Below are 22,581 nucleotides of genomic sequence, written 5' to 3' on the forward strand. Positions count from 1 at the left end.
TCTGTCTTAAAGCAGAGCAATCCCGTTATATTTTAGCACCATCCAGTGGTAAAAAAAATTTAAAAAGTTAAGGAATGTTGGCATTTGAGGAAGGAGGTTTAGGAAACACAAAGCAAAAATAGCTTTTAATATTTTAATAGTGTGTTACTTTTTTATTGTTGGCAAGTGAATGCACAATACGTAAATTAGAGGCACATGATTCCCTCATTACCAATAAACAGGAACTTGTCTGTGACCACAAATTATATTTGTGGATAAAAATGCAGACCCTGTGCCCAATCTACCATAAACAAACCCATCAAATTACCTATATGGCTCTTTCTGTTTGCATCTGTGTCTACGTTTTATCTCCTACACACATTGTAACAGCCTGGTTCTTGGTAAATAAGGTTGCTCTTGGATACATGTCCACCATGTAAAAGTGAATTGAGTGTTCAGGGAGCGTGCAGGCTGTGGTCATTTGCTTTCTCTTGTAGGTGCAAATGCCAAACTCAGGTACCAGATCACGTCAGGAAACACGGAAGGAGTTTTTGATGTGGAACCCGAGGCTGGAACTGTCTTCATCGTTCAGCCTCTGGATTATGAACAAGAACAGCGTTACGAGCTCCAGCTTGTAGCATCTGATGGGAAGTGGGAAAACCACACTCTTATCATCATCAATGTTGTGAATAAGAACGATGAAGCGCCAGTCTTCACACAGAATGAATATTATGGCAGTGTCCTGGAGGAACTCACAGATCTGCCTGCATTTGTTCTAAAGGTAAAATGCTTTTCATGCAGCAGAGCAAAACCTGATTTTTTTTTTTTAATTTTTCCCCAAGGATTGAGCCATTCACACACAAAATGGCTCATTCCCATCCATGCACACAAATCTAAGGAGACAGTATCATCAGAACTGGTAGGCCCTGGTATTAGGATTTAGCTAGTAACTTTCTATAGAGAAGAGAATAAAGAGAATCTGGCTGAATTTGTGTGATAGACTTGCTCCCTTGACCAACAGAAATGTTGAACAGTAAGCTTTCCTTTACAAAGCAAGGGAACGTGTATTTGAGGGAGTGAGCGTGGTTAGCCTCTGTACTTCATGTGTTTAAGTTCACAGACTCTTTGGCTACACTTATACTACCAAATAAAAATAATCAGGGGATGCTCTTTGTGGAGCTGGGAGTCCTCTGTCCCATGCTGATAATCAGCTTGGGTATATGGCCACCCTGTTCCCACAGCCTTCTGCTCACTCTGAAAGTCCCTCTTCGTCTTTGTATTACAGCTCTGAAGAGTTTCATAAGAAACATGTGCTCAGCAGAGCTATTATTATTATTATTCCCACTTGCTTCTTTCTGGAGTTATTTCCTCTTCCCAGAATATAATGGGAAGAAGAATACATTAGCCTGTCTAAACACGATCTTTTTGTTTCTCTAGGCTGTGCATTGATGTTTATTGAAAGAGTGCTTGACCTGAGCGACTGAAACCAAGAGATGTTTGTTGTTAAATTTCATGCTGTTTTTGTAGCCTGCACAATACCAACTGACATCAATAAAAGAACGGCGTTTTCCTGGTTTCCGTTGCATAAACACTTCCCTGCTGTGGTTTCTTCTAGGTTTCTGCAACAGACCCTGACCAAGCAGCTGATCAAAATGCCATCAGCTATTCCCTGCACGGACAGGGGGCCGGGAGCGAATTCATCATCAACGAGAACACGGGTGAGATCAGCACAAACAGGAGGTTAGACCGCGAGAAGCGATCAACGTGGCGCTTCCTCGTTCTTGCAACAGATGAGAGTGGGGAGGGACTGACTGGCTTCGCAGATGTTGTCATAGAAGTGAGGGACGTGAACGACAACGCGCCCCTTTTCCTCTGTGTCTCGGCTGGTTGTTTCGTGGGTCACATCCCTGAGGATTCCCCGGCAGACACGGCTGTTATGGAGATGACCGCGGTGGACTTTGATGACCCAAAAGCTGGCACGAACGCTGTGCTAACCTACAGAATCGTTCAGAACGTCCAAAATGAAATTAACCTCAACTTGTTCTCAATTAACTCCGCTAGCGGCACCATCTACACCATGCTTGGCTCCCTGGACCGGGAGAAGGAGGACAGGTACCTGCTGGTGGTGGAGGCCAAGGACGGAGGGGGGCTGACTGGGACAGGCACTGCCACGATTTTGGTGACTGATGTGAACGACCACGCTCCGGTCTTCCTGCAAAGAATCTACACAGCATTCATCTCAGAGAACGCGAGCATTAACACCGAGGTTGCAGTGGTGTCTGCTACTGACAGGGATGAGGGGGAAAACGCCATGGTGACGTTCAGCATCCTCGACGGCGACACCGACCGCAAGTTCTCCGTGGAGACAGACAAAGTCAACAACTGCGGGTTCATCCGGCTGCGAAAGCGGATCGACTTCGAGAAGCCTCACGAGAGGGTGTTCAATTTGACTCTGAAAGCAGAGGACATGGATTTCTTCAGCATCGCTCACTGCGTGATCTACGTGGAGGATGCCAACGACCACGCCCCGGTCTTCTACCCCCAGTTCTATGAAGTGGCTGCTCTGGGGGAAGACGTGCCTGTAGGCACCAAAGTTGTTCAGGTTTCTGCTGTTGATTTGGATTCTGGCCTGAACGGAAGGTTTTCTTTCCACCTGCTGAACAAGTCTGACCCTGGTGGCCAGTTCTCTGTGGCTAGTGATGGCTGGGTGGTCGTCGCAGGACTGCTGGATTATGAGGCAGTGACACGGTACCAGCTCACCGTTATTGCCACAGATATGGGGCAGCCCCCTCTGGCAGGCAGTGCCACTGTTGTAGTGACTCTGCAGGATGTAAATGACAACGGGCCCGAGTTTGAGGCTCATTATAACCCCGTGGTGTGGGAAAACACAGCTGCTCCTCAGGTAGTCCAAATGAACGAGACGTCTGCTTTGTTGTATGCTAAGGACCGAGACACTGCTGCTAACGGAGCGCCCTTCTCCTTCCAGTTACTCAGCAATTCTGATAGTCCAGGTAATTTCCACTTGCAGGACTTCCACAACGGAAGCGCCCAGCTCACTGCGCTGCGTACCTTCGACAGGGAAGTGCACAAGGTCTTCTACCTGCCCGTCCTGATCACAGACAGCGGGGTGCCACCCATGAGCTCCACCAACACCTTAACTGTGAATATCAGCGACCAGAACGACCACCCGCATTCAGCTGGTTACATGGAGTGCCTCATCTACAGCTACGATGGTAAGGCCCTCTCTGATGCTTGCTTCCAGGTGTAACAGCGAGGCCAAAGGAGCAGCTGTGAGGTTCACAAGAGACTCTTCCACATAAGATCTCAGTGGAAGAATTACTGAAGTTTGCTCAAGCCCACATGAAGAACAGTAGGTGTGCAAGGGAAGGGACTCTGGGCCACTTGGTTTGTGGGAGAAGCTGAGCCAGCCTTGAATTAGGAGGTTAGCTGGCTGACCTCTGTCACATTTGAGTAATGATCCCTTGATTTCAGATGCAGTTTTCCAGCAAAGTTAACATTCCAGGGGAAAAGAAAAGAACAGAACTCAGAATGTTGCTGGTCTGAATCTGAATTATTCAGAGAACCTTGTTCCCTGCACAGACTGAACTGAACAGTCAATTTGGTATCAATGAATACTCTTAACTTGAACTCATGTAAATTGCCTGAGACCTTCCTATCAGCCTTCAGCTGACAAACGCTGTTATTTATATCTATTATTATTTATCTATTTATATCTGTTATTGTATCTATTTGTATCAAAATGTTCTTTCTGTTTTGTGCTCACTCTCAAGTTCAGACCTTGCTGCTTTTTGCTGAGGAAACTCTTGCAAATACTAAGAACCTCTGCTTCTAACCTAAGTACCAGATCTCTTTATTACATCTGAATTCTCTTTTAGTTGCTTTTTTAAAGGTTAAAGTCACCTGTCCTGCTAATTTTTGGGAAGGAATAGCAAGTGGTTTTAAGGTAACAGAATCAGAAGGCTACTGGTGTGTTGTGTGTTGCATTCATATGATATAGGAGTCAAACACCAGGGCATTCTGCATACAGCAAAGTATCAGATTAATGTTGCCCCAGCTGCAAGACATGTACAGTTTTCTCTCCCGAGGGTTGCATGCAGCCCAAAGATGTCAGGGTTTGCGCTGTTTCCATTCACAAGGTGAAATCCCACAGCTTTTGCTCCTTGTGTATCCTTGATTCTTTACTCAGTAGATATATAAATTGAGATATCTGTGGATCTTTCCTTCAGAAATAGCTTTTGGTTAAAAACAAACAATCAAAAATACTTATTTGTGAGTTTTTCATAGAGGATTTAAAAACAGCAGAATATATGCAGCTTTCCCTCTCACCCCAAAGTCTCACCACCTACTCCAAATAAGCCTGGTTACTGTGTTTTGGACATCCTCTCTATCTTGCTGTAATTTCCTCCAAATTACTATTGTTTTTTGCCCTTTGTCATCCAGTCAATATTTTGGTTGTTCTGCCAAACCCCAACCCCTGTCTAAACCACTCTGTAAGCTGGTTGGGCACGGCAGCTAAAATAATGGGAGGGATTATTGTGGCATTGTTCCTGAATCTCTCTTTTATCTTTCTTCAGAGGTGGCTAGCTTTTTCCTTCCTGACTGCTTTTCCGTGCAGCCTCTGCTTGAGTTTAATCTATGCAGACATACAGCAAGCAAACACCCCTTATTACCCACAGAGGATAGCACATGGTGTTTACAAACTGGTGCCCATCTTCTGTAAAGAATCATCACAACTATTTCTGTAAAGGTTTTAAGTTTAAGGCAAACCAGTAAAACTGGAGTGGCTGACCTGTTTGTGTAATGGTATCGTTCTGACTATGCCACTTGCATGCTGTGTTGTTTTAGGTATCCTACCTATGACCATCCTGGGACAAGTCCGTGCCCCTGATAATGATGACTGGGATCGAAAAATCTACCAATTTGAAGGAAAAACATCAAGGTATTTAGAGAGAAAAATGGAAGTTGGGTGAAATGTATGGAAAAGTTGCCTGGATGCTGAAACACAGAATGTATTTAAACTGTCTCTCTTTGAAAACAAGTGTGCAAAAGCATGTTCTTGGTTAGATGCTTGTGTGTAGCTCTCCAAAAACCTTTCTGAGTGTGAAATGACAGTAAGTAATGCCAAATGCCAAACTGATCCATTTCCCATTGCCTGATGGAGTGCCCTATCCACTAGGACACCATTCACAATTCCCCATTTATAGTCATATCCATAAAAAATATCAATGACCCACTACAGAAAACATACCCACTGACTTCCATCCTCTTTCCTCCAAGCTCCTGGAATTTGGTATTTCAGCGTCACCACTGTTCTTAAACGTTATGTGTGTTGGATGTGTTCCCACCACAGTGTGTGGATTATGAGCAGGGCCGAGATGTCCACGTGCTGTTCAGATGTGTGTTGTGCCTGCTGTGAGTCACTCTCGATGAATATATCTGAACTAGGAGTTCACACAGTTTCCAAAGTTATGCCTGTAGTAGCCTGAGTCTCCCTGCATGGTTTTTATGGCATAGAAGCAGGAAGAAACTTTCTCAATATACTGGTGGAGGTCATTAGGAGCCAACAGGCAATGTAAAAACGTTCTGTTCTGCACTGTCCCTGCATGAGGACCACATCTGCTGTCTGTGGTAGCTTTCCCAAAACAAAGTGGATCAGAGGAACTATCAGTGGTAATAATTACTTCTCAGCTCTTTAACTTCTCATAGCTTGTTCCTTGGCTTAACTCTTATTACAGGTACTTTATCCTTAATGATAACTCAGGTTTGCTGACTATTAAGGAAGGAACCCCAGCAGGAACATACAACCTAAGAGTTAGAGTCATTGATGGAGTCTGGCCAGACGTTGTCTCAACCGTAAAGGTTACAGTGAAGGAGATCAGAGATGATGCCCTCCGTAATGCTGGTTCTGTACGAATAAAAGGTAAGGAAGGTGCTGAAGTATGTTAGAATCGTAATACTGAAATCTACCTCTTCAATGTTACTACTGTGTTATTTAGAATTCTAATGCCCTTAAACTTAGGAGCTAATGGCTTGATAGATAAAGGTTTGAAAATGCATCTTCATTTTCATGGTTCTCTGACATGTCCTTCCTGCATGTAAGGAATATCTCTGGAGAAAAGTCAGCAAGAAATGCTTGTCTGATGCAGGAGAAAAGGTACAAGATTTCTACATCAACTTTTCAACAAAACAGCAATTTATGTTTCAGAAAAAAATCCTCATTTGAACAACTGGCTCCCTGAAATTCACCAGATTGTTTCAATCATTGTGAAAAAATAAAATCTTAACCATGTTTCTGATTTAAAAGAATGAAAAAAAAATAGAAATGAATGAGAATTAAAAAGCCTCATCACACAAATCCTAAGCAGAAGCCAGCACGGAAAATTTCAGAGCCTAAAAATGAAAACAGTCATAAATTTGCAGTTGAGTGCATTTTCTGCAGCCTTAATATTTGTTCTGTCCCTCTTTTATTGCTACAACAGTTGCAAGATAAGTGTTTGTCAGGTTTTTAAATTCTGTTTACAGATATCACCCCAGAGGAGTTCATATCCCAATCCCCTGAAAAAGAGAGTAAATACAACCAGATGAAGAAGCTGCTTTCAGAAATCATGTCTGCTCCACTTGAAAATGTTCACATTTTCAGTGTGTTAAATAGCCCAAATCAAACCCGAGGCGTTGATGTTTGGTTTGCAGTTTATGGTCCACCCTATTATAAAGCAGAAAAACTTAATGGCAATGTAGCAGCCTCCAGAGCATGGGTAAGTATGTATGCTCCATATGAAACCACTGCATCTTCCCGTTGTGTCTACTCAGATAACATCCACTGCCTAGTGAATGTGCATATTTAGAATGACTGAGAGAATAATGTGTGAGAAAAATGGATAATTTTAATCAGTAAAGTCAAATAGTCCTTTAACATTTATATTTAAAGTTTTGAATATGAATGCTTTAGAAGCCAGCCTATAAATACAAATTGAGTCACCCAAACACCATGAGCAAACTTTTAGGAATGTAAACATGTTTCTCCTATGAAAGAGAGTGTAAAATCCTGTATAAAGAGTGTGTAAATTACCTTTGTACATGCGGTCTTAATATTTCAGTTTATATTCTCCTACACAGAAATGTTCTGTAGCTGAAACTCAGAAACCTGTGTTCACTCAACACTTCCAGTTTCCTGGGTTAAGAGGGCAGAGCAGTAAAATAACCATTACCCAGTGGAGAAACAGGTTGGAAACGTGCATTTAAAATCTAATAAAGTAGCTATGTTTATAATCAGTGCTGCAGTAATAACTCACTGTTGCCAGAAAAGGTGTTTCTTCATTGCCAAGGCCAGTTCACCCTTCTCAATATTAAGGCATAAATCCAAATTAAAAGTACAACTCAGATTCTATGTAAATAATCCATCAGAACTATGAGTGAATAAAACTTATCCACTCTACTTATGATGAATATGACAATATTTTTGTCTTCTAAATACTCGCTCACACTGTAAATGACTTTATATAACAAGGCTTTTGCCTTAACAGCTACCAGGCTGAACTGCCTTTGACTGGACAGAGTGAGGTAGATGTTGGAAGGAAATGGCACAGCAACCAGTTTTGGGAATAAATGAGACTTGGGCTTTTCACGTCTGTCAACTGTGAGCTTCCCCTTTGTGGAAAAGTCAGATGAATGCAACTAATTGTTCTCCACAGCTGGAAAACATCTTGGCTATAAATATCACCCAGATTGGCATTGATGAATGTGTGACTGCAAACTGCACTCACAGCAGCGGATGCAGCAGCAAGCATGAGCAGAGTCATGTGCCAACGATCACCACAGCTGGAAGTGTTTCGCTGGTGTCTGTGACAGTCCTGAGCAGTGCCCTGTGTGGCTGTGCGGCTCGGGAGAGTCCCCATCTCTCCTGCTCCTCGTACCAGACGAACCCTTGCCTCAACGGTGGCACGTGTGTGGATACTGATTTGGGCTACAGGTTGGTGGGGCTTTGCCCGGGGTGCAGGCAGAGTGCTTCTGCTCGGTGTGTGGGGAGGAGGACAGGAAGCTTGGGGAGGTGTCATTGTGTGGCTTCTCGCTGTGGCAGATCTGATTGTTGGACTTCACACAGGTCCTGCAAATAAACCTCTTATTTCCAGATAGGTCCTTTGGTTTGTCATAGCCTCCAGGAAAACCTTGGGGATTTTGCAGGCAGTCATGGTTCCTTTAATGTCACCCTGCAAAATGTCTTTATTAAACATTTTAATCATGTCATTTATGTCACTTAATAACATCTTCCACATGTTCCTTGCCTTGACTTTTTTCTTCAAAAATTACATCTCATAGCATGAAGATGAAAAAAACGGTGGGACTGTGCTAGCTCAGAATGAGCCTAGTACCCTTCCAGAAGGGAAACCTTAAGCATGTTTGCTTAAAAATCATCATCCCAGCATAGGAAGGCAGAAACAACTAACCAGCCTTTTCTGAGGAGCTCTTCTCTTCTTCTCTAGAAGCCCTGGTCACAGTGAAGACCTGAGCCTGACAGTGCTGCTCAGGTGTAATCAGGTAGAGAAATTTTGCTGCCCGGAAACACTGTTATGCTTGGTAGCACTCTGCCACGTATTATCTGCTCAGTTCTGAGGCTTCTTTACTTCTGCTCCATTTTCAGTGGTTTTGTGAGGGGTCATTTAGGAAGGCTCCACCATTTATTGATAGAATTATCTTGCTTAATATTAGGCAATTAATCTTACCTTAGATGATTTAGATCTTAAGATAAGTTGTGTCTGTACAAACAAGTGAACGGAGGACGTTTTATAATGGAAGTTTTGCTAGTGCTTATTTAACTCTCACCATGGCCAAGGCACTAGAGGCTCCTGTGACCAGAGTGGAGGGTCCTACTGTGGGATAAGCCTTTAGCCAGTTCTGCTCCCATGGTGGATTTTTTTTTTTTCATAATTTTTCTTTTCAATAGATGCAAATGCTCTCCTAATTTCCACGGGCCAGACTGCCAGCAGACAAAGCACAGCTTCAGAGGCCACGGTTACGCCTGGTTCCCTCCTCTCAAGCCTTGCTTTGAGAGCCGCATCTCCTTGGAGTTTATCACTGAGGTCCCCGACGGCCTTCTGTTGTACCAGGGACCAGTAGCATGGGGGCAGCCTGGAGAGCTGAAAGATTTCATGGCACTGGGTAAGTGACTTCATGGGTACTTGTTCTGTATGGTTGCATGAACATGAATTACTTGCGGTTAATAGTATTGGTGGCTTTTTTTTAATTTAAAAAATAAAAAGGTTCAGAAAGTTACTTTTGGGAAATAAGGAGAATGCAGACCGATTTGCCACCATGCCCAGCGTGTGTCCTGTCACCGTGTTAGAAGCTGAATGTTTTAAAACTGAGTTCCCTTCACTGGCTAAAGAGCTACTCAGACTAAAATTTGAGGGTGACACAGCCAGTTGCATACAGGAATGTGGTGGGTGCTTATCTTGTAACTGTCTTTTCTCTGCAGAGCTCTCTGGTGGTGTCCCAATGCTGACTGTGAGCCATGGCTCTGGTGAGCTTTTCCTGCAGCTGTCCCCAAAAGTGAATGTCGCAGATCGCCGCTGGCACAACATAAAAATTATAAATGATGGAAAGGCAAGTGTGAATACGGGCAATCCTGGCAAAGCACTAATTTATGTATCTAGAACCCCTTCAGAACCCCTTTTTGTACCTGTAGATCTCTTTCAACAATCATCCCATCACTGCAAGGGCAGGGACTGAAGTTTTTCAGCTCAGATATCCCCTAAGTCTTGAGGCAGTCAATCAGAGCAAGGCCTTAGAGGTCTGACCCACCTTTGACGTGGGCCCTTCTGGTTTTTGTTTAATGATCTATCATCTATTATTTATTATTATTAATGATCTGTTAATGATCTATTGCTTGGATTTATGATAATCCAGGGGATGAGATGTACCCTGGGCTGATGAAGTGAAATATCCTTAATTTCTTGGAGTGGGAAACCCTACCCCACCAGGTGACTCAAAGAAGATAGAAGTGCTTTTGTGTAAGGGGAACTTCTTGCTGGTGTAACACTGGTGAAGCCATCTGCTAGGTTGCCCCTTTCTCTCCCCCATAATAGAAAGCAGTGAGTATGTCAGAATCTGGAACAGGGAACCTGGCAGATATCTGCTCTGCTAGCTTGTCTCTTTGGGTTCTGATTTGGCAGCAAACTCCAAGAAAATCCTGCCTTCTCTCTGCCCTGTCAGAGACTTGGCCCGGTCTAGAATCAGACTTATCATTTGTACGGCTCCTTAGTTATATGCCAACTCTCCAGATTAGTGTATAGAACTGTTTTAGTATTTTAATAAAGTTTCCTACAATGTAATCACTAGTTAACATCCCCCTTCTGCTAAGTGAAAGAAAATGTGTAGTTAAAATGTACGCATGTCTCCAGATGCAATTGTTTTAAATAATACCTTTCTCCAGAAAGTGAAGCTGGTTCTTGACCACTGCGTAAACAGCTCAGTTAGAGATAGCAACAGTGTTGGTAAGAAGATGTCCCCAGTGGATCTGTCTGCCTGTGAAGCCTCTGAAGAGACTGTGGAAACTTGGAGGTAAAAAACAAACAGACAAGCAAAACAAACAAACAACAAGCAAACTGGAAACATAATAGCTCAAAAGATCTAAGGAAAAGGATGAGGGAGAAGGAAAAGAAAATTCAGCCAAACTGTAGTAATTCTTTCCACTAATTATTTCTTTCTTTGTCTTCCCCTCAACATGGGCAGGCTCTTCAGTGGCCACCAGCCCCTGCAGCTGGGGGGCATTAAGAAGACTTTGCCTTACCACATCTCACAAAAGCGCTTCAAAGGGTTCGTTGGCTGCATTCGCAACGTCGTTGTTGACAGTAAGGTAGGGCTGCTAAAACTGACCTGGGATCTGCCAGTGTCAGCTGTGGACACCTGGTGTGATGCTTCCCTTTGTCCTTGCCTAGGTGTATGATTTAGAGCACCCTGCAGAGTCCTTGAACAGCGTTCCCGGGTGCATCCTTACGGATGAAATGTGTCAGAGCGCTGGGGTGTCTTCTTGTGGTGTCCACGGCAAGTGTGTTGGTGGCTGGGACTTCTTCCGCTGTGACTGCTCCCCAGGATACGCTGGACCAGCCTGTGACAAAGGTACTGCACGTTCTAGAGAAAAATTCATGCAAGGGTCTGTGGGAATAGCATCAAACACACAGCTCTGTTTGCTACCACTTTGAGCTGCCTTCTGGGAGTGATTTAGATCTGCAGCAATGTAAATATCCTAACTCGTGTTGAATACAGGTAATGTCACGGATGGGGTCTTGATGATGAGACCTGCCATACTGTGGCAAGTGGTTAGATGGGTTGATTTGCCTTTTTCATCACAACACCTTATTTCTCAGTGGAGAAAGATGAGACATTTTGCATTGGGCATTCTTCCTCTGACCATACTGATCAAAAAATTTAGTTTAAGGAACATGGTGCTGTTAATCATCTTGCAGTGATCTTAAGAGTGATTAGATGCCAGCTTGATATGTTCTATCTGTAAAACCTGGGGACACAACCCTCAAGTCCTCAGGTCCAATTTTCCATCCATAAAAGGGGGATAATTACATTTCCCTCTGCCACTAGAATGAATTGAAGGTTGTGCAATGCCCTTAGACCGCAGCGGTGGGTTCATGTGGGGACATAACACGAGGCCAGCTCCAGCAAATGTGGTATCCTGTGCAAAATCAGCATGAAATGTGCATCAGAGAACAAAAGCATACAAGGAGCTGTAATGAAAACCTCAGAGCCATTGTAAGAAATTACAAAGTTTTAGCACAATTCAAAAATCTAAGAAATAAGTCCTTTAATGTGTGAAGTGCTCCTAGTTGCCCGCAGCCATGTGCAGGGCACACATGCTTGAGGTTGGCTCTGGCCTGCACATACCTTCAGCAGCCTGTGCTCAGAAGCAGAAAGCAGACACGAGTTACAGGTGTTTACTCGGACTTTACCTGCCCTGAGTCTGCTTGATCCCTCTAGGTAGGAATGATGGGGTTGGTTGTAACAAACTGTCAGGACCAGCGCCCCGTAACACCCGGGGCTTTGCGTAGCATGAGAGGAGAATTTGCTCCCTCAACCCGTTAATTTGAGTGAGCTACGGGAGAGGATGAGCAGCAGCCATCAGTTGGAAAGGAGCACGTGTTAGGTAGCATTGCATCAATGCGTTGTGATTAATAGGCACAATTTGTGGTGTATTGCACATATCCTTTCAGCTTCGTGCTCTTACTTTTCCATCTTGCATACAGAACAATAACACCCTGCAAGCAGCCAGCCCCTTTCTTTCTTTCTCCGTCTCCCACACAAGACTTAAAAGGTGACATTAAATTACCCAGTGGAAGCTTGTCTGCTGTGGTGAGGATTGGCATCACGACTGGCACATTCTAGGCCTGGAGCCTTCATTGTTTCAAGTGTTTATAATGACCACGTAAGCGGTCAATATAGCTCAGTTATTTGTATTAATGTTCTGCAGACAGATGATGCTGGTTTATAAACATCTGCCTATATTTAAGTCTTATTCTGGTTTGCATTAACTTGGGATGCTGCTTCATAAGCCCAGCTGCTTCTTTGGGACAACTGTATTGATTCCTACCCCACACCACTGTGTGAGAAACCAAGTGCTCAGAAACTAATTACTTAAAATCCACAAGTCACATCCTGCTGTATTAGGAAAACTCCGATTGGTTCCGGTTTCTTCTAATATTTTGGGCTGCAGATGCTGGCGTTGAGCTGATGCTTTACAAATGGCAGAGCCGCACTCACAGCAAGGAGCAGACAGCGAGGGTCAGGAATCACTGTAGTGTCCCAAGAAAATCCATCCCTGCTCATCAGCTAGAGCCTGCTGCTGCAGAGATATTGAGCAAAAGAGAACAGTGGGGTAGGAAGAGTGATACGAAGCAATAAATTAAAAGAGAAAAGAAAATTAACTTCAGGAAGGAAAAGAGATAGGAGAAACAGTGAGAGAGAAAGAGAATGCAGAAGTTAAGTCTCTATCATATGATGTTTCATGTCCTGGGAACCAGACTAAGTGCCCCACCACCCACTTTTGGGCACTTTTTGGGTTTTTATTTAAGTGGTTCTGACCTCAGCTTAGATGTTGGTGACTCAGTATTCTTCCTGTATAACCATAAACTTGGACTACATCTTGTCTTGTTTGGAAGAAATTTCTTTTTTCAACTAGGCTGTGTCCAGAACCAGGAGACCTAGGACTGCTGTCAGGTAATGAGACTAAAGTGGGAACCTGCTGCATAAAAGCACCAGGCTCTGGGTTTAGTGGTAACCGATTTCCACAAAAATGGAAGCAAATTCATCAAAGTCTCTGCTGGAAGACTCTCAAGTGGATTCCCCGGGATGATGGGAAGAGCAGCTCATTCTGAGATTTCCTCCTTGTTTTTGTGTGTGCGTTGTGCTTAGTTCTTCCAGAGTGGGCTTTTGGAAGGGACAGCTGGATCCACTACGAGCCGAGGAGCACTCACAGCGCTCACAGCACTTGGGTGCGGCTGATGGTGCGCACCCGCATCTCCCGCAGCACCCTGCTCAGCTTGGCCTCCGCAGACGGGAGCGCGTACATGCGGCTGGAGGTGGGTGCCCCAAAAGCTCTTCTGCTCCAGTCCTCTTCATCTGTCATGGAATATCCCAACGGGAGAGGTAGATGCAGTTTCTGGTTAAGGACACCAATTTATAACGTAATAAGGAGTGAATAAATTCACCACATGAGGGCAGCTGCTCTTATTTTTGTTGTGAAAATAAAGCACAGCCAGAAGATTGTTTTGTCTTGCTTGCCTGTTCCCTTTGCTTTTATCTGTCTCTGGCAATAAAGACTCTCTCTACATCTTTGTTTTTGCTAAAAAAAAAAAAAAGAAGAGCTGTCTGGATTATATTAGCCAGGCAGAGGCTAATTATTACAATTGTAAGGGCAGAGTCAGCTGGGAAGACAGGGATGGATATCACCAGGGAGAAGACCGATAAAAAGGTTCATCTGAGTTATGAGAGAGAGTGGCCTGTGACGAAAGCAGCTGATCATTCCTGGACCTGAAGTATTCTTGTGGCACTTTTATCTGTGAATAAAGACTTTTTCACACCCTTAAAAGCAAGAGTGACATTTCAATTTTAAAAGCTCAGGTCTGTGTTGGTGGTTTTTGGTTTTTTTTTTTGGTTTGATTTGGTTTGAGACAGCACAATGCAATAACACGAGTGCATTTCTGTTAGTAAAGGTCTTTATTGTCTTTTAGGTGGATGAGGGTTTCTTTTGCGTTAACATCAGCGTGGGGGACAAGAATCACTCTCTGAGAATGACGACGTTACGTATTAATAACGGCCAGTGGGTTCTGCTGACCATGGAGCGCTACAACAACGAATTTACTCTGCGTGTTAACAGTGGTGGAGGTGATCAAGAAGTGACCTCTGTCTTGGGCACGAACAGATGGTTTGAAATGGATTGGGCAAGCGTTGTGCTGGGAAACCGCTTTCCCAGTCATTCAGAGAGCGATTTCCAAGGTAAGTGATGTGATGAACTCTCAAAAGAAGGCAATTGCAACCTAAAGGTGCCATCTTTGAGTATGCTGGAGAGTCTAAAACACAAGCAAGAACTCCCATGCAGACTACTGTGCCCAAGAAATCCCACTTCATCTACTAGGGAAGTCAGAGCTAGTGTTCATCTCTCCATTTACCATTGTAGCTGGCCCTAGTGAAGCTGTGAAATCTCCTGTAGCACTTTGTATTTTCATTTCCCATGTCAAATGTTGGAAGCAGGGAAATATGATATGGTTTAGTGGGGACTGTTAGTGTTAGGTCAGAGGTTGGACTCGATGATCTTGAGGTCTCTTCCAACCTAGAAATTCTGTGATTCTGTGATTCCGAAATCGTGCTGTGATCTTCAATCCCTTTTCCCGTTGGGTGGGTATAAGGAACAGACACAACATGTCCTGGAAAGACAAGAAAGACTTGGGAGACAATCCGTGGTGCTGTCTCCATTTCCTAGGGTGGGGATGCTAGGACTTTGAGACTGTGCCTGAATAGAAGACAGCTTTTTCCAGTGTGTTGCTTCTCATTCAGCTCCACTTCTAAGATTTTAAGTCTAGATTAAGGGGAGCTGTTCTGGAGAAGTATTGTCAATCTGCAGAGGGGGTAGAGCACATGGGCACATGTCCTATAGCTCTTCTAAAATAAAACAGATAAGTCATCTAAGGATCATTACATATTTTTTTTTCTATATTTCAGCATGCTTTAAGGTCTGTGTATCTGTTGGGGGAAAGGAAGGTAGGGAAGTTACTCACTCAACATATTTCTATGTGCACTCCCCTTCCTTATGCAGGTTGTTTGCGTGATGTCCAGCTGAATGGTCAGCCACTTCTCGTGGAAGGCAAGAGCACAGAGTTTGGCTTAATTCGGAGGCGGCAGGGTGTCACGATGGGATGCCATTCCAGTGCCTGCAGCAGCCAGCCCTGTTACAGCCCTTTCCTCTGCGTAGACCTGTGGAGAAAATATGAATGCCGGTACATTAAGCTTTCATTTTTTTTTCACCCAGGGGTGGTAGGGAAGCTCTTTTTTTCCACTCTAGGTTGGACAAATTGCTTTTAACAGTGAAACTCCCTGCTGCTTCTGACCAGAGGGGGCATCCCAAGCACATCCTGCTCTCCATCTCATCTCCTACTGTGAGCCAAACTTGCTTTTTGCTGCAAGTCTGAGGTGGGACCAACCTACTTATTCTACCTTTTTTCTTTTTTTTTTTTTTTTTCCCATGGTGAGAAAATCACAGGCCAGCGTGGAAATGAAATGCCCTGTGATAAAAGCTGGATTGCAAAAGCTTTGTTTTCTGCTAGTCTGTGTGAAAATATGCATTGTATTAGTACAACGTATATATATTGTGTATACATTATATATAGAGAGAGATAGAGAGAGAATATATGATATATATGTCTTGTAAAGAAGCTGAAGTTAGTCATACTTTGTATGAAGCAATGAGACTTTCAAAACCAGACTGTCACAAAACTGAGTTCTAAAATTGGCTGCCAAGGGTCAGAACCAAAGCCCGCCAGCCTGGTATCCTATGCAGTTAATTCCTTGGAAAAGAGTCAACTTTTAAAAAAATATTCAGAAATTACATTAAAATATGCAAATCAAAATACAAGCATTATATTGCATGCTCAGAAAACAAAACAAACAACAACAACAAAACACCATGCAGGAGCAGGAAAAAATTGAATGCCTTCAATTCAGCCAAAATTTGTGCTTCTGAGGCCTAGCAATGTGTTGCTGAAGGAGGCTGTGAGATGGTCCAAAGTGTGCCTTGGGACACTCCTTTCTTCAGTGCTGTTGTTAAAAAAACAACATGAAGGCTCTTCTATCTAATCATGAGTGTTTTTTCATCAGAGTGCAGAGAGCAGGGCTGCGTTCCTCACAGTATTCCTGCATAGCCTCCAATTACACATCAGAAGAAGTAACTTTCTCTACAGATCCAAGTCCTGAAAGACAAGCTGGGTCCTTCTGAGCAGATCGATGACCATCTCTTTCCCAAAGGTCCAAATGAACATCACAAAGCTTATTCTAAGCGCTCACTAGCCCTTTTCCCATTAATCTCAGCTACCCATTTCCTGCTATGGGCTTTGAAGACCTCTGTAGAAAAAGGGTTCAGAAGCTGATAAATCCCTTTTTTAAGGCAGGAATGAAGCTCTTGTGCTTATCTTCTGGATGGGGAGGCCTGAATATATGTTCACATTTTCATAAGCCTACTAGCTCACTGTTAGATTTTGCATCTGTTTGATGCTCTCAATGTCAACGTGTGGTTTGCTTGAGCATTCTGTAATCACTGCCTTTAACGAAGTAGTAACAAACTTTGCACAATGCAGCATGCAGCTCCAGGTGCATCGCCTGCCTGACAGATCCCTTGTGCTTTTCTTGGCCAGGTGTCCAGCTGGGAAAGTGGAAGTGGTTGACAGCCTTACTGGGCTCAGACACTGTACCTCATCACCCTGCGGACACTGGACCTGCAGGAATGGGGGTACCTGCGTGGCTCAGTCCCAGGACAAGACCATCTGCCAGTGCCCCGAAGGCTACAAGGGAAGATGGTGTGAAATCAGCCAGGTGAAGGCTGGAAGACCTGTTGGGCTCAGCTCTGGCTCTATTCTGGCAATCAGCATGTGTCTCCTTGTCTTCCTAGGTAGGAAAACAAGTATTCATTGTTGTTGTTTTACTATTTTTTTTTAATTTTTATGTTTTAATCTTGTACCTTGCTCTTTGTTGGAATCAAGTCTGCTTTACCCTCATGTTGTGATTAGTGTTTCTCCTTTTCTGGAGATCACTAATTGGGAGTTCATTTGAGGATGCTAAGAGACAGGAATCGACACATATTTACAGTTTACTTGCTTGAAGTCACTTCAAGCAAATTTAGGACTTCTCTCTTCCGGAATCACTTGCTTTCAGTCTTTCTTAAATAAGGATTTTCCAGCTATGTGTGCAGCCCTATCCATCTGAAATTCCCAAACCTTCATTAGGACCTACAGCTGCCATGTGTTACTCACGTATTAGGAAGGCAGAGATCCTTCTCTAGAGGATTTACACTCCCCAAAGCCAGCCTATTTAAGAGTGCAGGGCAGAAAGAAATGTTCACAATGTGTGCACTTTTAGGCACACCTTGGCCAAAATTTTAGTTCGCCGTAGAACTGCTTCTCATATCAATAAGAAAAACTGCATCTGCATCTTAGAATAGTAAAGACTCCAGTGATTATATTACACTTGTAACCTTCATTAAAACAGTGTTTTACTTACTTTGGGTATCTTATTTACTCAGGATTGGTGAAAGGCCAGAGACTGGCCAAAATGCCTTCTATTTAAATGGATTCCTTTAGGTAAGTAAAATACCCTTTTAATGAAGTTTATGATGTAACATACATAGATGACTCTTGACCTTCCTGAATATAAGCTGTTTATATATTAACAATTACACTTGTCTTACGGGTAGTTGTTTGTCAAATTAAGAGGTGATTTAATACCTCAGGAGTCACATAACTCCTTGTTTGTCATGCATCGTGTCTTGTCATACTTCTTACGACAAATATGTCTATTTTTTTCTTCCAGCTCTCTTGGTCTCTTACACAGTGTGGAGTCAGTGGGGAAGTTCAGGGTTTCGGAAAGGAGGAATTTACCACATTCCTGAAGAGCGTGAAAGCTGGGAGGATGTTAGAGAAAATGTCTTAAATTATAATGAAGAAGGAGGTGGAGAACGTGACCAGGTATGATGCAGTCTCAATTCACTCTTTGCACATCTATTTTCTACTCCTCTTCCTTTTCCAGGCCTTATATTTATTTTTTTTTCTTTATTGTCGTTAGCTAATTGGCCTTTTTTTATTTTTTATTTTTTTTACCTGAAGTGCTTTCTGAGTTGGAGGTTTCTATCTCAACACAAGCTATACTTTTCATGCTGGTTATTTGTGGCCACCTTTGAGAGGGCTGCTCTGAACACAGCGTTCTTGATTTAGCTCGAGGCTGCCATCTCTCAAAGAGTGTATCTGAACTTTCCTCTTTTTTCAGTTTGTAGAAGACTCACAGAATACAGGTTTGTGTTGCACTGGTGTTAAAACATTTTTGGGAACCTGTTTCCTCTCGTGTTGTTTCTTTTTGACATTTGCATTTTTGTTTTCCAGACTGCTTACGATATAAATGAACTGAAGAAACCTCTCCGTAACCTTCCCCACCTGTCTTTGAGGGCAGCTTCTCCATACTCCAGGACGCCCACTGGCCGAAAAAGAGACTCAGTACCAAAATGTGCACATCAAAAACAAGCAACATCAGCTGTTGACAGTGTTCCAGACTTCAAGGACTATGTTTCTCAAATCATCTGTGATGCAGACAATGACCTACAGAGTTTCCCAGCTGACACTGTTCATTTTTACTGCCTCGAAGGAGAATGCTCTCTTGCGGAGAGCCTTAGTTCCTTAGACTCCATTAGTGATGACGAAGATCTAAATTATGATTGCCTCCACGAGTGGGGATCAAAGTTTGACAAACTTAAAGAACTCTGTGAGCTCTCAAATGAACTTTTTTAACAGCAGTTAAAGTAACTCAAAGTGTTGCCATGACATGTGGACACTACTTTTAAAAAATGCCCTTTTTATACATAAGGTACCTCAAGTAACTTGATGCAAGTTTTTAGTTACAGTGGTGTGAAATACTTTTCCCAGAAGTTATAATCTCAACTGTCCTTTTTATAAGCACTGTATAAATTATTTAATGGCAGAAGTGTAAACTTTTAAATCATAAATTTTCTTGAAAACATCGAAATGTAGGATTTTTATAGAATAGCATAATAATATTTCTTTTAGTTTGTGTAGACCACAGTGGGCTACTAGAATTGTCCTGGATGCAAGAATTTGAATTATTTTCTCCCTGGTATTAACATGACTTATATCAAGCAGGTAGCAACAGGTAGGGCATTTTTATTTTAAATTACATTCATTTTAGACGGTGAAATAATAAATGCCAAATGTAAAACATTTTAATTTTCTCTGGTTTTTGTCAGCTTTTTTCTTATCCTCCTAAACTGTAATCTCTCTTGATATGACACACAACTCTCATTTGCTATTACACGCAGCCCAGCCTGTATAAGTGAGAATTTTGTCTCTGAATAAAATCTGTTTTTCTCTGGTTTCTAACTAAATCTAAAGAGGGGAAAGATCCTAATTTTGAATGCCTCTTTACTTGTTTAAAGAATTTTACACTCTTAGAAATGGTTGTAAGACTTCAAAAAATTTCTTCTCAGCAAACTTTTATTTCCAAATAGAACTTTCCACATAGAACCATGCTTCAAGGTCTGCAGCTGGAAAAGAGGACTAATAAAAGGTGTGACAAGAAGCTGTTGTAAAAAAACAATGTTTTACAAGTAATACTGGAGACAGGCTAACTGTGATCCTAGAGGATTACTTTGTAATCCAGATTCTGAAACCAAACATTTTACATACGAATGAATTAAACATTGACTTAGGAAAGTTGAAGCAGTAGTTGATTTTTCCCTCAAATAACTGAAAACATGAAGTAGCACACGTGACAGAAGATAAACTGCATTGTAGTCAGGGCATTTAATGGACTTCTGTTGTCATGGTAGATGAGAAAGAAGAAATCTCTTCTGTCCCCTGGGGTCACTTACTGCAAAATGCAATGTTTATGGCTGGCAGGTTGCTGTCTAGTTAGAAAGTTTAATATAGTGGATGTCTCATTTTAGGTTTAAAAAAGAAAAAAGGAAGAAGCAGCAGCAGCATACCGTAAGTGACATTTAGAAAGTGAAGAGCTTGGAACAGGACAGCTAATGGTGTTCTCAAAGGTGTGATTCTGTGTGCAGGTGTGTGTAAATGATACAGCAGACCTCTTTTATGTGTTTCTCCCTGCAGAGTCACCGTATACTGAGAGTGCTTTCTGGACTGAGACTGTAAAAGTGTCATACAGAGCAATAGTCTGATGCAGTATTTGCTGTTCCACCTGCTGCAGAAGTTGTGTCTTTTGAGCATATGAGTAGCAGCAGTCCTGTAGGAAAGGAAAAACAGCTCAGTCACTTGAGGCAATGAATGGGACAAGAGATATTCATTGTATATCTTCACTGAAAACCTGCGTTCTTTTTTCTTGGTAACGTATTTGAGAAATTCAGCAAAATGACTGAAACAGTCAAAATCCTCTGCTATTCATCATCCTGCTTCTCATCCTTCCCCAGACATTGACACCCTAGGAACAGGGATGTCTGAAAAACTTGGGAAGCAGCTTCCTGCTAGTTGACAGCTATAGTTTGTCAGCTAGAGCTGACATAAATAGCCACAGACTATGTAAATGTGAACATTTTACTAGCATATTTTTTAAAATAATTATTTTATAATTTTTAACAATAAAAGTTACTCCTGAAAAGAAGCAGCTGCTTCTGCCACTGGACTTTAATCTGCCCTTGTTCATGGACCAAAGCCTTAGTTTCTTTGCGTTATGGAAAGAAAGTGTTAAGGTGTGCTTGGGCAGGAGGAAGATTTACCTTTTTTGTTGTTGTTGTTTTTACTCTTCATTTAAGACAGTAAATAAAAATAATATATTTAGGTAAGTAATTTTCACTTTGGATGTTTGGGGTAGGGCTAATTGTTTTGCCATAAATCCTGATTCTCTTTGGCAGCATGTTTCTTCTCAACTGATAACATCTAATAAGAATATGTAGAGCACTACAAAGTATTGGAGCTGAAATCTGTTTGGCAAGAAACCCAAAATACCTTTAATTACCCCAACATGTTACTCTATGTTTTACCTTCCAATATGAGCTAATAAAATTTTCTTTTACTGAAGCCAAGCGGAAGAAATGGTGAAGATTTTGCTTTACCTCTTGAGGTTCAACTTTAACCTCATAGCAAGGCATTCTTCCAGGAGAAAGAGATGTGCCAGTTTCTGAATCACAAATGCTCTGATCATCCTGCAGTTATTAATGCTATTCATTTTGTCAGATGTCACTGATACAAAAGGATACTTTTTTTTTTAGAATTCTCAGAAGTTCTTAGGACGGGTTACAGGAGTGAATCTCAGCTACAGACAGCACCATTTGACCTGAGTCATGCTTCTTTGTAGCAGCTGAGTGCTCTTTGACCTCCTAAAAGGAGATGAGTATTAGCCCATGGTCATGGGACCACGTACCTTACCCTCTCAGAAGTGAATTTTGCCGACTTAAAATGAACTGCAATTAGTAAAGCTCAAATCTGTTTTAAGTAGTTTGGGGGTTTCCACAGGTAAATTGACCAAATTAATCTGACCTTTTTCTACTCTTAATTTTTTTCAACACAAAGACCTGAAAGCGTGGACTTTCGTACATAAAACACCATTGCCACTTCAGAAGACTGTCTTTTCTAAACTTGTCCATCATATATGATGAGAAAGGAACAAAGAACTCCATGGATTTCTCTTGACAATCATTAAATGCATGCAGTGCACCCTCCTCACTATTAGAAGGGCTTAGCAATGCTGTTCAAGGGCAGAACCTCCCTGCTGAGTTTTGTTTCCTCACTAGTGAAAGTGTGGGACAGTGTGGGCTGGGGCAGGCCAGTAGGACTCAGCACATCCTGAGATGTGCGAGGTGGGAGCACATTGTGAGCAAATTATCCCACCTCAGCATCCAAGACTTTTTTCTTCATTGGTGGACCTTGTTTAGGTGGACCTGAGAGGCTCGTAGGGGAAGGGAGGAGGGAGAGGAGGGCTGAGGGGAGGCTTCCTGAGCCCATGGGGTGTGGGGTCCAGTAGTGAGTGTGTATGGTGAGGGATGCTCCTTCAGTTGGACCCTAACCTCAGCGCCACAGCACCACAGCGGGGTTGATGGCACAGAGGGGAGCCAGCACCAAGGTGAAGGCAATGAAGGCAGCAGGGGTGATGGGGTGCTACCAGCCCACACTCCCACTGATTTCAGACACCGGTCGAGCTGTGCTTTCTCCCCCGACATTCCCACTTCGGGACCTCCTTGCACATCCTCAGGCAGCAAGCCCCAAGCCCTGGGGAACCACCAATACCCTCCTCAGCCGCCTGAGGGGACAGCGGCGCCATCTTCGCCCCCACAGCGGGGGGCAGGGCCTCTTC

General features: G+C 42.8%; 1 protein-coding gene across 1 annotated transcript in view; it reads left to right on the forward strand.

Moving 5' to 3' along the window:
- Positions 1-19,504, forward strand: part of LOC137851305 (neural-cadherin-like) — a 39,285-nt gene extending 19,781 nt beyond the window's left edge. Inside the window, exons 17-33 of the mRNA XM_068672277.1 lie at positions 477-760; positions 1,595-3,212; positions 4,846-4,939; positions 5,736-5,920; positions 6,523-6,755; positions 7,692-7,969; positions 8,942-9,156; positions 9,473-9,604; positions 10,434-10,557; positions 10,729-10,852; positions 10,935-11,115; positions 13,417-13,583; positions 14,235-14,499; positions 15,317-15,497; positions 16,908-17,161; positions 18,079-18,233; positions 18,645-19,504. Coding sequence (XP_068528378.1) covers positions 477-760; positions 1,595-3,212; positions 4,846-4,939; positions 5,736-5,920; positions 6,523-6,755; positions 7,692-7,969; positions 8,942-9,156; positions 9,473-9,604; positions 10,434-10,557; positions 10,729-10,852; positions 10,935-11,115; positions 13,417-13,583; positions 14,235-14,499; positions 15,317-15,497; positions 16,908-17,161; positions 18,079-18,233; positions 18,645-19,046 — 4,892 coding nt within the window. The 3' untranslated portion in view covers positions 19,047-19,504. The remainder of the gene's footprint in view (positions 1-476; positions 761-1,594; positions 3,213-4,845; positions 4,940-5,735; positions 5,921-6,522; positions 6,756-7,691; positions 7,970-8,941; positions 9,157-9,472; positions 9,605-10,433; positions 10,558-10,728; positions 10,853-10,934; positions 11,116-13,416; positions 13,584-14,234; positions 14,500-15,316; positions 15,498-16,907; positions 17,162-18,078; positions 18,234-18,644) is intronic.
- Positions 19,505-22,581: the final 3,077 nt, after the last annotated feature.

Source organism: Anas acuta, chromosome 2, assembly GCF_963932015.1.
Source record: "Anas acuta chromosome 2, bAnaAcu1.1, whole genome shotgun sequence".
NCBI classification, from domain to species: domain Eukaryota; kingdom Metazoa; phylum Chordata; class Aves; order Anseriformes; family Anatidae; genus Anas; species Anas acuta.